At 39.8% G+C, this 17852-nt stretch overlaps 1 protein-coding gene across 3 annotated transcripts in view; it reads left to right on the forward strand.

Annotated features, from left to right (window-relative positions):
- BRAF (B-Raf proto-oncogene, serine/threonine kinase) overlaps positions 1–17852 on the forward strand; it is a 129729-nt gene that overhangs the window by 39778 nt on the left and 72099 nt on the right. For all 3 annotated transcript variants that reach the window (XM_054726046.1, XM_054726047.1, XM_008150468.3), the window contains 2 exons: positions 12370–12473; positions 13248–13350. In XM_054726046.1, coding sequence (XP_054582021.1) covers positions 12370–12473; positions 13248–13350 — 207 coding nt within the window. The remainder of the gene's footprint in view (positions 1–12369; positions 12474–13247; positions 13351–17852) is intronic.

The raw sequence follows: 17852 nt of genomic DNA on the forward strand, positions 1-17852 counted from the left end.
CCATCACTCCAACACACAAGATGGCTGTCCCCATGTGGTCAAAGATCCTCCCCCCATGTGGACACAAGATGGCCACCACAAGATGGCCAGCAGGGGAGGGCAGTTGGGAGGGACCAGGCCTGCAAGGGAGGGCAGTTTTGGGCTATCAGGCCAGCAGGGGAGGGCAGTTGGAAGGGACCAGGCCTGCAAGGGAGGGCAGTTGGGGCGATCAAGCCTGCAGGGAAGAGCAGTTAGGGGTAACCAGGCTGGCAGAGGAGGGAAGTTGGGGGTGACCGGGCCTGCAGGGAAGGGCAGTTGGGGGGGACCCAGACCTACAGGGGAGAGCAGTTGGGGACCAGGCCTGCAAGGGAGGGCAGTTAGGGGTGACCAGGCCTGCAGAGAAGGGCAGTTAGAGGTGACCAGGCCTGCAGGGGAGGGAAGTTAGGGGAAAACAGACTGGCAGGGGAGCAGTTAGGCATCAATCAGGCTGGCAGGGGAGTGGTTAGGGGCAATCAGGAAGGTAGGCGAGCAGTTGGGAGCCAGCAGTCCTGGATTGTGAGAGGGATGTCCGACTGCCCGTTTGGGATCGGGCCTAAACGGGCAGTTGGACATCCCTCGAAGGATCCCAGATTGGAGAGGGTGCAGGCTGGGCTGAGGGACACCCCCTCCCCCATGCACAATTTTCGTGCACTGGGCCTCTAGTACATAAATAACAGTGAAACTTATCTGTCTTTGCCAGGGTTCCAGATAAGAGTACCCTGTGTACTTTTAGACCTAGTCTCATCAAAGTGTGGGTTTCCCTGCACTCAAGAAATTAATGTAACAGCTGGTACTAGAGGGGTAATAGCATTCAGGGGCAGGGCAAAAGTAAATGAAAACCCTCCCTGGCCCATTCAGGTCCCTGAATTCACAGAGAGAATGCCCTCGTGACAAGCTCAAAATCCTAATTTATAAAATATACAAGGAAACTGTCTACCATTCATGAGTTAGAAGGTTTAGAAACAGCTAAATTAGACTACTAAGAAGGAACAAAACAGAACTTCCAGGTAGTCTTCAAATTTTAAAAAGAAGGAAATCCTACCTTTTGCAACAGCGTGGATGGACCTGGGGAATATTATGTTAAGAGAAATAAACCAGTCAAAGAAAGACAAATATCATGTGGTTTCACTTATATGTGGAATCTAATGAACAAAATAAACTAACAAATAAAATAGAAACAGACCCATAAATACAGAGAACAGACTGACAGGGTTGGGGGGCTGGGTGGAAAAAAAAAATCCTCATAGACACAGACAATAGTATGGTGATTGCCAAAGAAGAAGGGACTTCGGGGGAGGTAGAAGAAGGTAAAGGAATAAATTGGTGATAGAAGCAGATTTGACTTGGGGTGGTGAACACAGAATACAATATACAGATAATGTATTATAGAATTGTACACCTGAAATGTATATAATCTTATTAACCAACTAGAGGCCCAGTGCACAAATTTGTGCACCCATGGGATCCCTCGGCCTGGCCTGTGGGATCGGGCCAAAACCAGCTTTTCCGATATCCCCTGAGGGGTCCCGGATTGCAAGAGAGCGCAGGCCAAGCTGAGGGACCCCACTGGTGCACGATCGGGGCCTGGGAGGGATGTGGGAGGTTGGCTAGCTGGGGAGGGACTGCAGGAGGGCTCCAGGGCGTATCCAGCCTGTCTCGCTCAATCCCGATCAGCTGGACCCCAGCACCAAGCTAACCTACCCACCGACTGCCCCCTGGTGGTCAGTGCACATCATAGCAAGCGGTTGAGCAGCCTTAGCATATCATTAACATATTACGCTTTGATTGGTTGAACGGATGACCAGACGCTTAGCATATTAGGCTTTTATTATATAGGATGTCAACCCAATAAATTCAACTAAGAAAGAAAGAAAGATCAGTGGATGACAGTTATCATCTATGAAGTATTCTTGCTAAGAATGATTACAAGTTAAATGTCAAGTTTCTGCACCTTCCATTTTACAAGAAACACAGGGAGATAAGCACCATGAGGAAACAAGAAAAATGTGGACATCCTCTAAGATAAACCACCTCAAAGTCATGGAGATTAAAAGGTTGGGGATTTCCCTGGCTGGTGTGCCTCAGTTGTTTGGAGCATTGTCCCGTGCACCAGAAGGTTGCAGGTTCGATTCCCTGTCAGGCCACATACCTAAGTTGCTTGTTCAATCCCTAGTCAGGACCATGTATGGGAGGCAACTAATCAGTGTATCTCTCTTACATAGATGTCTGTCTTTGTCTCTCTCTCTCTCTCCCTCTCTCCCTCTCTCTCTCTCCCTCTCTCCTTCTCTCTCCTACTCTCCACCTTCTTCCTTCTTTGGAATCAATAAAATAAAAAAAGTTGTGGATTATTCTACATTAAATAAGACTAAAGAGACATAACAACTAAATACAGTGTGTGATCCTGGTTATGGATTAGGATGGGGAGAGCTGTAAAAGACATTCTTGAGACTTGGAAAATTTTTAATGTTGACTGAACATTTGATGTTGTGGAATTATTAATTTTTAAAGTGTGATAATATACAGGAGAATGTTTTTATTCTTGGGAAATACATGTGTAAATATTTAAGGGTACATTATAATCATGCCTACAACTTTCTCCCCCTCTTTTTTGAAATATAACTTAAGTGTAAAAATCTCAAGTGTGTACAATTCAATGACTTTCTACAAATGTAACTGCCATGCAAATTAAGATACAGAACATGCCAGACCAGTGTAGCTTAGTGGTTGAGCATAGACCTGTGAATGAGGAGGTCATGGTTCGATTCCCAATCTGGGAACATGCCCAGGTTGCGGGCTCAATCCCCAATATTGGATGGGCAGGAGACAGCTGATCATTGATTCTCTCTCATCATTGACGTTTCTATTTCTCCCTCTCCCTTCTTCTCTAAAGTCAATAAAAATGTACTTTTTTAAAAAAGATACAGAACATTTCTAAGTGTTTGAGAGGATTCTGCTCCCCCCGCTCCCCGCAACTTCAATTCAGGACCCACCCTCAAGAGTAACCACTCTTCTGACTTCTCAATCAATTTGGAACTTATTGTCAAATAATATGATGGAAAACAAAATGTGGGGAGAGGAAAAAAAATAATTTTTAATCTAAGTAGAAAGAATTTCTTCTAATAGAGTTAGAAAAATTCAAACAACATAGAATAAAAGAAAACTGGAAAGTTGAAAAGAAACAGTTGTCTCTAGGAAAAAAAACTATTGAGTGTATTGATGCTGATTTGAGGAAGTAGCAATGTAATATCTATATATATATATACTATATATATCTATATATATATATGTATGTATGTATGTGTATATATATATACACACACATATATATGTGTGTGTGTGTGTGTGTGTGTATATATATATATATATACACACATACATATAAAAGCCTAAGTAACCATCGCAACCGAACGGATGACCAAACAGGCTGCATGGGGCAACCAGGCCGGCAGGGGGGTTAGTGAGGGATGACTAAATGACTGAGCAGCAGGCTGTGTGGGGCAACCAGGCCAGCAGGGGGGGCAGTTGGGGGTGACCAGGATTGCAGTGTGGGGGCAGTGAGGAGCGACCAGGCTGGCGGGGAGGCAGTTAGGGGCAGCCAGGCCAGCAGGGTGGTGCAGTAAGAGGTGACTAGGCTGGCGGGGGGGGGGGGCATTTAGGGGCAACCAGGCCGGGAGGTGGGGGCGACCAGGCTGTCTGAGGGAGTAGTTAGGGGCAACCAGGCCGGCAGGGGGGTTTGGGAGCAACTAGGCCGGCGGGGGGGGGGGGGCAGTTGGGGGTGACCAGGCCAGCAAGGGGGGCAGTTAGGGACGACTAGGCCAGTGGAGGGGGCAGTTGGGGGTGACTAGGCCAGTGGGGGGGGGCAGTTGGGGGTGACCAGGCTGGCACGGGGGGCAGTTAGGGGCAATCAGGCAGGCAGGCAGGTGAGCAGTTAGGAGCCAGTGGTCCCGGATTGTGAGAGGGTTGTCCTGGATTGGAGAGGGTGCAGGCTGGGCTGAGGGGACCCCCCCCCCCCCCACCGCCGTGTACGAATTTCATGTACCAGGCATGTAGTCTATATATACAAAAGGCTAAGTGACAGTCTGACTGGTAGCTATGTCATGCAATAACCACCAGGGGACAGACACTCCGGCTGGTAGCTATGATGCACACTGACCACCAGGGGGCAGATGCTCAATGCAGGAGCTGCCGAGGTGCCATGACTTGGCAGCGGCGGTTCTCGGGTGATGCACCTGGATCCAGAGAGGAGGGAGCCCGATTCTGGTTTGCGACACCCGAGAACCACCCTTTTGCAATCCAGGACGCTTCCGGGGATGTTGGAGAGCCAATTTCAGCTCGATCACCACAGGCCAGGCCAAGGGACCCCACCTGCTGGAGGGACCCCTCTCACTCCACATACAACCTTCGAGCCGCGGCGCCACCTCAGGTGTGGCTGGCCAGGGAGGGACCGTGGGAGGTTGGCTCCAGGGCGGGTCCGGCCCATCTCGCCCAGTCCATCCCCACAGGCCACCTTCCAAATAATTTCCTTTCAATGTGCAAAATCCATGCACTGGGGCAATAGATTTAAATAAAATCTCAACATATTAAAAAAAGACAAATGGAATAAAAAAATCTCAACATTCAAGATCATTACAGCTTACCACAGAGCTGTGTTAAAATGCTTTATGAAAATTATAATGTTTATTTTCAAAATTTCAATGGATGAGGTAAAAAGTTGATAAAACCCAACTGAATGAAGAGAGAATTAGTGAACTCTGGAAAGCAAAGTAAGTTTTAGAAAATATAAAGAGAGGTTAAGTACATGAAGAAGGGAATGAACAATTTCATTATGTGTCTCAAAAAGTTTCAGAAAGTGAGAATAGAAATAAAAGAATAGAGCAAAATTTAAAGAAAGGATGGTTACTATTTATGAAAGACATGAGTATAAAGATTTGGGCAACAAAAGCCCTAAGTTGGTAAGTAAATTTGAATCCATACTTATAGATGTAACAAAATGAAAGGATATTGTTTCCAGATCACTTGGGGGGGGGGGGGAATTACCTATAAAAATTTTCAATTAGATTATTAAAACAATTTCTTCATAGCAGCTGAAGAAAGCCAGAAGACAATAGAATAATATACACAAAGTGTGATAGATGCCTATAAGTCATTCAGGTAAACTATGCGTTTAGCTAGCTTGGTACACTATGAGTTAATACACTATAATGACCTTTCTAGGTGAGGAGTTTACCTCTCCCAGGTTCTGCTTGAACACAGGAAGGAATAAAAAGTAAGAATTAAACCTAAAACTACAAAATTTGTAGAGGAAAACACAGGATAAAATCTTTGTGACTTGGAATTTGCAATAATTTTTTAAATATGCACAAAAAGCACAATCCATAATGAACATACAGTAGTTCCTCTTATCCAAGGGGGATACATTCCAAGACTCCCAGTGGTTGTTGATAAAGTTTAATTTATAAATTAGGCACAGTAAGAGATTAACAATTAATAAAATAGAGCATTTTGCCTGGCCAATGTTGGTCAATGTTGCGCATGACCCATGAACCAAGAGGTCCCCAGTTCAATTCCTGGTCAGGGCACATGCCTGGGTTGCAGGCTTGATCCCCCATAAGGGTATGCAGGAGGCAGCCGATTGATGTTTCTCTCTATATATCACCCTTCTCTCTCCAGAATCAATAAAAACATTTAAAAAAATGTTTTAAAATAAAATACAGCAGTTATAACAATCTATATATATAAAAGCCGAGCGACTGGAACAACCAGTCGCTATGACGCACACTGCAGCCAGTCAACTGGCTTGATGGGGGCGGGGCCGCCGGCTGACCTCGAGAGGCCCTTCTCCCACCGCCGGCCTGGCCCCGATTGGGCCCCCAGGGGGGCAGGGCCAGCAGGCAACCCCCCACAGTCCCTCCCCCCCAACCGGCTGGCCCCAGGCCAGCCGGAACTCACCCATGCACCAGGCCTCTAGTATACTAGAATTTGTGCACCAGGCCTGTAGTATACTATAAAAGTTACTTGAATGTGGTCTCTCTATTAAAGTATCTTATTGTACTTTACTTATCCTTCTTGTGATGATGTGAAATTATACAATGCCTATGTGATGAGATCAAGTGAGCTGAACGATGGAGACATTGTGTCAGTATTAGGCTATGCACTATAAGGGTTACTTGAACACATACTGGGACCGTACTGGAATACTATGACTGTCAATAATCTGATAACCAAGATGACTACCAAGTGACTAATAGGAAGGTAGTGTATATAGTGTGGATACACTGGACAGAGGGATGATGCATGCCCCAGTTCGATGGTGGGGTAGGGTAGGATTGCACAAGATTTCATCACGCTACTCAGAACCACTGCACATTCAAATTTATGAATTGTTTATTTCTGGAATTTTCCACTTAATATCTTTGGACCACAGTTGACTGGATATTTGAAACCTCGGAAAGTGAAACCAGGGAGAAGAGGGGACTACTATATTGATAAATTAGACTTCATTGAAATTAAAAACTTCTCTTCAAAAGACGGTATTAAGTGAATAAAAGATAAACCACATGCTGATAATTTTTGCAAAACATGTATCTGATCAAGAACATGTATTCAGAATATATGAAGAGCTCTTAGAATTCAATAACAAGAAAATAACTCAATTTAAAAATGGGCAAAAGGTTTGAACAGGTACATCACCAAAGCAGATATATGAGTGGCAAATAAACACATGAGAAGATGCTCAACATCATAAATCATTAGGGAAATGTAAAATAGAGGCACAAGATACCAGTACACATCTACTTCAATGGCTAAAATGGAAGAATGGCCATACCAATTATTGGTGAGGATATGGAGTAACTGCTGGTGGGAATGTATAATGGTACAACCACTTTGGGAAACAATTTGGCAGTTTTAGTAATGCAGTCCCTTTCAAAATCTCAAAAATTCTATCCTGAAATTCATGTGGAATTTCAAAGAATCCTGAATAGCCCAACATTCTTATAAAAGAACAAAGTTGGAGGTCTCACACTTCTGACTTCAAAACTTACTACAACGATACAGTAATCATATCATTGTGATAGTGGCATAGACAGATTAGACATATAGCCAAATGAAATAGAATAGAGAGCCCCGAAATAAATTATCACATATACGGTCAAAGGATCTTTTATGAGGGTACCAACACTACCTAGTGGGGAAAAGGACAGCCAGTTCCACAAATGGTGCTGGGAAAACTGGGTATACACATGCAAAAGAGTGAAGTTGGAACCTTAACTTACACCACATACAAAGCTATTTCAAATGTATCAAAAATGTAAGAGCTAAAACTAGTACTTTTAAAAGAAAACATTGAGGGAAAAACATAATGACATTGAATTTGGCAGTCGTTTCTTGGATATGACAGCAAAATCACAGACAACATAAAAATAGAGAAATTGGGCTACAACAAAATTTAAAACCTATGTCAATCAAAGAATACGGTCAACAGAATGAAAAGTCAATACAGAACAGGGGGAAATATTTTCAAATCATATATCTTGACAAGGGGTTAATATTAAGAATATATTTTGAGAAACTTCTACAACTCAACAACAACAACAACAACAAAAACCATTTTAAAAATGGGCAAAGGATTGAATAGACATTTCTTCAAAAAAGCTACACAATAGCCAACAAACATAAAAATATGCTCAACATCACTAATTAGAAAATGCAAACCAAAGCCACAATGAGATACCACTTTTTACTCACTGGAATTGCTACTATAAAAAAATAAAAATGTGTGTTGGCAAGAATGTAGAGAAATTGAAATCCTTGTGCATTATTGATGGGAATGTAAAATGGTGACCACTATGGAAAACAGTATGGAAGTTCCTCAAAAAGCTAAAAATAGAATTACTATATAATCCAGCAATTCTACTTCTGGATATATACCCATATTGAAAGTTGTAGTTTCAAAGAGATTATTTGTACACCCATATTTGTAGTAGCATTGTTCACAGTAACCAAAATGTGTAATCAACCTAATTGTCCATCAACAGATGAATGGATAAACAAAATATGATATATACATACAATGGAATATACTATTCAGCCTTAAAATTTATAAGGAAATTCTGATATATTCTATAGCATTAATAAACTTTCAAGGTAATATGCTAAGTAAAATGGACCAATCACAAAAAGACAAATACTATGTAATTCTACTTATATGAAGTACCTAGAGTAGTCAAATTCATAGAGACAGAAATAGAATTATGTTTACCAGGGCCTGGGGAAAGGAGAGATGGGGAGTTGTTTAATGGGTATAGAATTTCAGTTTTGCAGAATGAAGAGCGTTCAGGAGATTGGTTGCACAATAATGTGAATGTACTTAACACAACTAACTGTTTAAAAATGGTTAAGATCGTTTTATGTTACATATATTTTTCCATAATTAAAAAAACTTTTGCAATTTTGTAAAAAATTAAACATGCATGTAGCATATGATCCAGCCATTTACTTCAATTTACCCAAGAGAAAAGAAAACATATGCCAATACAAAGATTTGTACAAAAATGTCCTTAGTTGCTTTATTTGTAATAGTCCAAAACTGGGCATAATCCAGATGTCCATCAACAGTTGAATGGTTAAACAAATTGTGGTCTATTCATAGAAAGACATGCACTACTGACACACACAACTGTAGTTTACAAGTATAGTGGTGTACTGTAACGTACCAAAAGTAGGTTTGCCTGGGTCAAAGAGAGAAATTTACATTTGTAATTCTGAAAGATACTTTCAAATTTTGCTTCATAGGTCTAGCTTAATTTTACACTGCTACCAGCAGTGTATGAGATGCCTGTTTATGATCACCTCATCAATGGAATATGTTGTCAATCTTTTGGATTTTTGCCAACATAATAAGTGAAAACTATCATGACAAGTTTGAGTGCTTTTCTAAGTGAGGTTGAACACCACCTTTTCATATGTTTGAAGGCCATTTATATTTCTGTTTCTATGAACTGTCTTTCATGTCCTTTGCCCATTTTTTTATTTGGTTGTTGGTCTTGACCTTAATTTTTCAGGAGCTCTCTCTATATAACATATTCCTGTTATATGAGTTGCAAATATTTTTCCAAGACAAATCCAAATCTTATGAAAGACTCAGATGCTCACTCTGACATAAAATTTCGGGGAGGAAGATTCATGGAATCTGAAGCCCATGTATGGATTGATGAGGAGCCCACTTTTAAACATGCATGTAGCATATGATCCAGCCATTCTACTCCTATTTAACCAAGAGAAAACATGCAAAACAGGTGTTTAATTGTGGAAAAACATGTAACATAAAAGCTCTTAGTTTTGTGTAGTTGAATTTACTATTTTTTCTAGTATAGGTTCCAGGTTTTACATCATAATTATAAAGGCCTTCATCACTTGAGGTTGTAAAGGAGTTTGCTTTGCTTTCTTTCAGTTCTTTTATGATTGCCCCTTCCTGCTTTCGACATTTAAATCTTTGATCCATTTGTAGTTTACCCTAGTATACAGTATGAGGTATGGATGAACCTTTTTTCCCCTAGATTCAATCCAGTTGTCCCAACATTAATTATTAAAAAGTTAATCTTTACCTTATTTCAGATGCTGCCTTTATTTTATTATAATTTCCTTTATGTGTTGGAATCTGTTTTGGTCTTTTACACTGGTCTGTTGGTCTATTGAACAGGTGCTATCGTGAAGGAGCAAGGAGTACAAAAAAAATCAGCCTACATAAATGGAATAAAGGAGGGAGTGATAACTTTGTTTTGGTGATAAAGTGGAAACCAATTTTTTGCCTGCTGATGAAATATGCATACACCTTGAAATCAACCTGTGCAAGAGAAACATAGGAGAGCATAGCTGTATTTGAAAATGGCATTACAGAAGTGTATGAGGGAAATTACCAAAGGACCTGAGGGGTAGATAGCCCCAGTTCATTGAATGCTTTATGTGCATACAGAATTTTAATTTTGATTTATAAATAGTGAAACAATTGTCAGCAGACTAATGAAATGTAAGATTATGTAAGACTAGAGGCCCATTGCATGAAGATTTGTGCAAGAATAGGCCTTCCTTCCCCTGGCTTCGCTCCTGGCCGCCCAGGAGCCTGCAAGTCCTCGCTCCTGGCTGGAGCACTGCTCCTGTAGCTCCCTCCGCCCCCCCCCCGCCCTCTCCCTCATAGCAGGAGTCCCACCCTGCCCGGCTGCTCTGTGCCTGCATAAGCAAATTAGCCCACCATCTTTGTTGGGTTAATTTGCATACTCGTTTCCTGATTGGCTGATGGGTGTCGTGGAGGTGTGGTAATTCGCATATTTATCTTTTCTTAGTGTAGATTATATTGGGGGGGTCTAAACCTGAGTTCAGTGGGCTCCTCAGCAATCCCTAAATGGGCTTCAGGTTCCATGAACCCCCACCTCCCCGAAATTTTATGTCAGAGAGAGCATGGGAGTCTTTCACCAGATTCTCAGAAGTCTGACAAACACAAAAGTTAAGAATATCTTTTAAAACTAAATTAGGGTTGCCAATAAAGAAGTATTTGCATTAGAGTAGGCAGAATATGAGTAGTAGAGGGGAAAAGTGAGCTTTTCCCTTCAGTTCATTATTTCTAGAAGGTATGGCTAATCCACAATATTTATGTTCTGTAAAATTGCTGCAAGCACTAAATTAGTGAATACTGACCCATTTAGTCCTAGGGCAAATACAGGGTTGCTGTTATATAAATGAGCCAAAGATGGCCTCTGTATAGTGACACTTAGGTGGTTTGTGTGTTTTTGTGTGTGTTTTTTTCACAGTCTGCTGGTGTCCATTAGCATAAAAGCCCGCTGGCTTAGGATACTTGTTTACAATATGAGAACTAGAACAAGAAGGCACAGTGTCACCTTTTTCAGCCTCAGCTGGGAAGGTACATGTTGAGCTCGCTGCTCTACACATGTTCGCAAAAGCATTACAAGTATTGATTTGGGGGTTACAAATTTTAGCAGGTAGACAAATCACAAGTGCAGAATGCATGAATAAAGAGGATCAACTGTACCAATCCAATCTCATGCACACTTCCAGTGATGAGCCTACTCCTTCATGAGAAACTTTTCCCTTGCTGGGTAGTTTTAATGGTTATATTGTTCTAAATTTGGCATCCTACTTTATTCTAATTGTAGGTCCTAATTTGGCTCCCTGGATTGTTCTCCCTTCGATATACTATTTAAATTCAGCTGTCTTATATCTACTCTTACTCCATTTTGCCCCTGTAGCATGAAGATTCTGTTCCTTTAGAAACTTTTGCTCTGCTAAGAATTATGTGATTTTAAAAAATGGAACCTTTAATTTTATTGTTATTAACTAACACATCCCCTCTACCTCCACTCCCCTCCACCTCACCACCCTCACCATTAAAACCTGAACTCCTGCTGCACCCCTTTAGTCCACATTGTGTTTGTCAGTTCTCTTTCAGTTGCATATTATTCAGATTCACTGGGGAAGGGGGCTTGAAGAAGAAAAGGCCAAAATAAGGATGACCTCAGTATATAAACTCTTTTATCTCTTTCCAGTGGTCCTTCGCTCCCCACTCCCAGTGCCTTTTCTACTTCTCCCCAGGTTAGCTTCATTCTGTGTCCAGATTTTCTCAATGCAGTGGGAAAGATGGCCACTGGGGGCTCCAGATTTCTATCTGCTTGGCACTCTGTAACTATAGTAAAAAGAGGAACTTCTCTCAGCAGTTCCATCTATCAGTTAGGGAAGAACTCTGATTGTGTTGGGATCATATATCTATTTTCGGATCAATTGCTATTGCCAGGGATACAGGACACTGATTAACCAGCTTATGTCATGTGTAGCTAGAAAAGTAGTGACCCTTGATTGAGAGCCTCTCCTGGAATTTTTAGGGAAGGGCAGGTTCCCTAGGGAAACAGGAGTGCTAGTCAACTAAACAACAAATATCAGTTATACACATAAGACAAGTATTTTTTTTTCCTCCTGTGTTTAAGATCAGTAATACATCTCTTAAGGACCATCAGTGTGATTGAATGATTGCACAGTTTTTAGTTTTAAACAATGTTGGATCAAAATTGATTTTGCTTTAAATGTTGACATTATTGTTACTTAGTGGTGGGTACATAGGGATCTGTTATATTTTCTATTATATGTTTAAAATATTTTATAATTTTAATGAACTAAAATTCATTTTAAGTTGGTGAATAATAATAGTTATCTGTCATAATTTCCCTTTAATAGTAAGTTAGCTGTAGAAATTATGTTGTATCTGATATAGGTAAGTTATTTATTTTTTAATGTGAAAAACATAATTTATTTCTTTTACCTCATCATGTAATTATGATACTCTAGGTACCTGCAAGGTGTGGAGTTACAGTCCGGGACAGTCTAAAGAAAGCATTGATGATGAGAGGTCTAATCCCAGAGTGCTGTGCTGTTTACAGAATTCAGGATGGGTATGGTTTGTATATGATGTGAAATTTTTTTGTGATCTTTACCTAAACCAAGGGAATTGAAAATCAGCTTTAGAAAACAATATTAAATTATTATTAAGTTTAGTCTAAAGAAGTCTTGTGGGCCTTTTGAGGCATTAACATTAGATAATTTTGTGTGTGACAGTAATGTGTTACTCTGATTAAATGGCTTTATTTGAAATATGTGATTCTTAAATTTTTCTAACCATTTAGAATGTGACTCATTTGAATAGTGGACTCAGCTCCACTCCCCTATTTTTAATACAAACTCATAGTTTCACAAAAGGCTTATCAAATTAACATTTTATATTGAACTTTTTTTCAAAACATCTAAAATTATGCCAAGACATACACACCTTCCTAATTTTGAGTCCGGTTTTAAAAATTATCTTTTTTGGGGCATGTTGTCCCTTAAATACTCCTTTTCTTTGGATAGATATATCTGTACCTGTGATTATTTTATCTTTTTAATGCCAGGAACAATCATTTTCTGCTGTTGTGGGTCTTTTCTGGAGCTAACTTTAAGAAAAGAGTACATCTCTTTACCTTGCTGTTTGTCCAAGAGTGATACATTTATTTGGTGTAAACTTAAAAATTAATTTATTGCCATCTAAATTTCTAACGATGGAAGACCAGGGAGCCAAAACTCCCTCACCATTATTAGCCACTCACTAACCAATTTTCATATCTTCAGCATGAGGTATATGAAGATTTTTAGGTATGATTACAAGGAAGGCTTGTGTCTACACTTTTCAGAGAGAAGAAACCAATTGGATGGGACACTGATATTTCCTGGCTTACTGGAGAGGAATTGCATGTTGAAGTATTGGAAAATGTTCCACTTACAACACACAACTTTGTATGTACCTTTACTTTTTTTTTTTTAATGTCAAAAATGTTTTTGTTGCCCTAACTGGTTTGTCTTAGTGGATAGAGCCTTGGCCTGCGAACTGAAGGGTCCCGGGTTCCATTCAGGCCAAGGGCACATGCCTGAGTTGCAGGCTCAATCCCCAGTAGGGGGCATGCAGGAGGCAGCCGATCAATGATTCTCTCTCATCATTGATGTTTCTACCTCTCCCTTTCTCTCTGAAATCAATAAAGAAATATATGTATATGTATGTATATACACTGTATATGTATATATATATATATATATATTTAAATGTTTATGTTCTGTGAATGAATTTTTATTTAGGAAATATGAGTGAATAATTTGGGGATTGATAGTTTACCTCAGTTAAAAATCAGTTCTATCCTTTAAAAAACTTGCTTTTAAACTAAAGAGTTTTACTTGAGTCATTATACTTTCTTTTGAATTTAAAAAAAGTAATACATGCTCATTATTAAAAGAAAATTTAAATGGTACAAAATGTATATCAAGTTAAAAATTGAAAATACCGACTAGAGGTAAACTAGTATTAACTTTTGTATAGTCTTCCAAATTCTTTCTATATATATTTATAAACATATATGCTTATACCTGTGACCCTAAGGTTTTTCTCCTTTCATTTTCTTTTCCCCTCTTTTATCTTCATTATTTCCCACCTCTTTCCTTTTCTTAAACTAAAAATGGAGTCTTGTTCTTTGCTTCATAGACATCTTTTTATGTCAGTCTACCTAGTTTTATTTTTATAATGATTGCATAATCTGTAAGAATAGTATAAATTTCATATAATTAACCATCTCTCTAATAATAGACATTTAGGTGTTGTTGTTTTAAAATCTATTATGTACAGGCCTAAACAGCGTCTTTCTGCATACATCTTGACATACTTTCATACATTTTTCTAAAGTATAGGTTAATGCAGTGGTTCTCAACCTTTCTAATGCTGCGACCCTTTAATACAGTTCCTCATGTTGTGGTGACCCCCAACCATAAAATTATTTTCGTTGTTACTTCATAACTGTCATTTTGCTACTGTTATGAATCGTAATGTAAATATCTGTGTTTTCCGATGGTCTTAGGCTCTACAGCAGCGGTTCTCAACCGCTAGCAGGGTCACCTAAGACCATCGGAAAACACAGATATTTACATTACGATTCATAACAGTAGCAAAATGACAGTTATGAAGTAACAACGAAAATAATTTTATGGTTGGGGGTCACCACAACATGAGGAACTGTATTAAAGGGTCGCAGCATTAGAAAGGTTGAGAACCACTGGGTTAATGGAAGTGGCATAGCTCTCCTTGAGGACTGAAAGAAGACATTAAAACTCTTTTTGATGACTTCTCCCTTTGGTGTTTGCATTTGCTAGAACCTAGCCTAAGCTAAGTATCACCAGCATAAAGCCTGAAAAATGAGACCTCTCTACCTTAGAGATGAGGACACAGTTCCCAGAGTTTGAGAACCTGTCCTCTAAAAGTGGTAGGCAAAAGCCAGGATTAGAGTGATCTGTAAGACAGGAATGAATTTCTTAATATATATCTGAAATTTTAACCATAGTTCGTTTTTTTCTAGATGGATAGTTATTGCTACCATTTCGGCATCAAGTGTTTTTCCATGTGCCTTGGTGATTAGTACAGCTGGGCTCTTAAAGCAGACAATTGATGAGATGATTTCCATGAGGGTTTATGCATTCAGGGCTCTATTAGTGGTGAATAATGAAATCAGATATTTCAATAATTAAGGCATCTTCTGAACAAGTGTAAAATACACTTAACATCAATCAGATTTACTATGCAAATAGTTTTATAATGATGAACTAGGAAGTTCATTACTATTGAGTTTTAACTCAATGTAGAATTTTGTATGGTAAGATTTTAGGAATAAAAAGACAATTGAACTTACATTTCATAGTGATTACTATTCTTTTTCTTAATTATTATTCTTAGCTAGGAATTGGATATGGGGAGGTAAAAGAAGACCTAAGTTGCTAATCAGAAATTGTACTAAAATAGCCGAAACCGGTTTGGCTCAGTGGATAGAGTGTCGGCCTGCGAACTGAAAGGTCCTGGGTTCGATTCCGGTCAAGGGCACGTACCTTGGCTGCGGGCACATCCCCAGTAGGGGGTATGCAGGAGGCAGCTGATCGATGTTTCTCTCTCATCGATGTTTCTAACTCTCTATCCCTCTTCCTTCCTCTCTGAAAAATCAATAAAATATATTTTAAAAAATTGTACTAAAATAGTGCCTCAGGAAAGTCCTTGATATAGGAATATAATGAAATCAAACTGCAGGTTAGTTCCAAAGTATGGAAATCCTTTCAGCACTATTGGAGACCTTCCAGTAAATGTTTATTGAAAACCTCCCAGTTGCCAACACTGTGTTGTATGATAATATAACAATGAATAAGAAAAAAAGTATCCCGGCCTTTGAGTAGAGAGACAGTTGATTTAATAAGAAAATTTTATAAACATTTGTAATAACTGTATGTGTAAAGTGCTATAGATATACAGAATGGAGACTCCTAACCTGCCTTTGAGGGGTCAGAAGGTTTCCCAAATTAAGAATATCTAAGCTAAGGTCTAATGGATGAGGGAATAGCAGAAAAGAGTGAAGGGAAGAATAAGCAAGAAAACATGTTACCTTTTCATTTTTAAAAAAATGTTCAGCCCTAACCAGTTTGACTCAGTGGATAGAGCATTGGTCCATGGACTAAAGGGTCCAAGGTTCAATTCCGGTCAAGGGCACATACCTTGGTTGCAGGCTCGATCCCCAGCCCTGGTCAGGGTGCATGTGGTAGGCAACCAATCCATGTGTCTTTCTCACATCAATGTTTCTCTCTGTGTGTCTCTCCCTCTCCCTTCCACTTTCTCTAAAAATCAATGGAAAAATATCCTCATGTGAGGATTAACAATAATAAGAATAAGAATAACAATAATAATGTTCAGGATGGATATTACATAGTTAGAGGAGGGGGATGTTACAGAATAGCAAGAGTTATGGGTAGAGTAAGCAGTCAAGTTCATGTGGAACCTTGTAAGCCATGTTTAAGACTTGGGCTTGCCGAAGCCGGTTTGGCTCAGTGGATAGAGCGTCGGCCTGCGGACTGAAGGGTCCCGGGTTCGATTCCGGTCAAGGGCATGTACCTTGGTTGCGGGCACATCCCCAGTAGGGGGTGTGCAGGAGGCAGCTGATCGATGATTCTCTCTCATCGATGTTTCTAACTCTCTATCCCTCTCCCTTCCTCTCTGTGAAAAATCAATAAAATATATTAAAAAAAAAAAAAGACTTGGGCTTTTCTGTAAAGTAATTGGAAATTTAGTAATTGTAAGCAGGGGAGAAGTGTGACTAGATATGTGTTTTAGAATAATTAGATATGTGTTTTAGCAATTATCCTAAACTAATATCTAATCACACTAGTGGAAGTGTGAGTGGAAGGGAAAGGGAGAGACACACAGAGAGAAACATTGATGTGAGAGAGACACATCGATTGGGTGCCTCCCGAGTTCCAAATAGAGACAAGAGTAAAAGCCTGTACTCTCTTTGCATCTCTGTTGGATTTTGCTGGCTATTCAAGGAATGCTGCTGCTGCCTTATGGTTTCATAGCGTCTGTTATAAAAGCAATTCCTTCAGTATTTGCCTATATCCCTAGAGTCCTTGAGAACTGGTGGGGTGAAGGATGGCAGGGAAAGTAGGGAAACAAGATTTGAAACAGATGTCATTTGTCTAGCTCTTCCCATTTTTCTGTAGGCACTCAGGTTAATGTCTTCCTTCAGACAGCCCCACACTTTACAAATTAATGCATGCAGATTGCCTGGTCTATGCCTCCCATTAATTTACCATCCATGTCTTGATATGTTCAAATTCAGAATAAGCCTAAATTGTGACCCAAAAGAAAAGAAATACCTTTTTGTGTTCACCTTTATTGACAAACAAATACTTAAAAATACAAGTACACGGTGGGGCAAAAGTAGGTTTATAGTTTTTCGTATGGAGAATAATACAGGCCCTAACCAGTTTGTCTCAGTGGATAGAGCATCAGCCTGCGGACTGAAGGGTCCCAGGTTCAGTTCCGGTCAAAGGCATGTACCTTGGTTGGGGGCACATCCCCAGTGGGGAGCGTGTAGGAGGCAGCTGATTGATGTTTCTCTCTCATCGATGTTTCTAACTCTATTCCTCTCCCTTCCTCTCTGTAAAAAATCAATAAAATATATTTTTTAAAAAGAAAATAATACAACTTTTCGTGTACTCACAACTATAAGCCTACTTTTGCTCCATCCTGTATTTGTCACTTGCAATTTTATACTAAAGTGCATACCCATGCTTTCTCCTCAGATATTTTTCTCTGCTCTCTACTTCCCCCCTTCTCCCCTCGTGTGTGTGTGTGTGTGTGTGTCTCTCTCTTTTTTTGTTCTCCTTTACATATACACACAACCAGTTACACATAATTTTCAAGTATAAGTCAGTGATAGTAA

The sequence above is a fragment of the Eptesicus fuscus genome, chromosome 14, assembly GCF_027574615.1.
Source record: "Eptesicus fuscus isolate TK198812 chromosome 14, DD_ASM_mEF_20220401, whole genome shotgun sequence".
Taxonomy (NCBI): domain Eukaryota; kingdom Metazoa; phylum Chordata; class Mammalia; order Chiroptera; family Vespertilionidae; genus Eptesicus; species Eptesicus fuscus.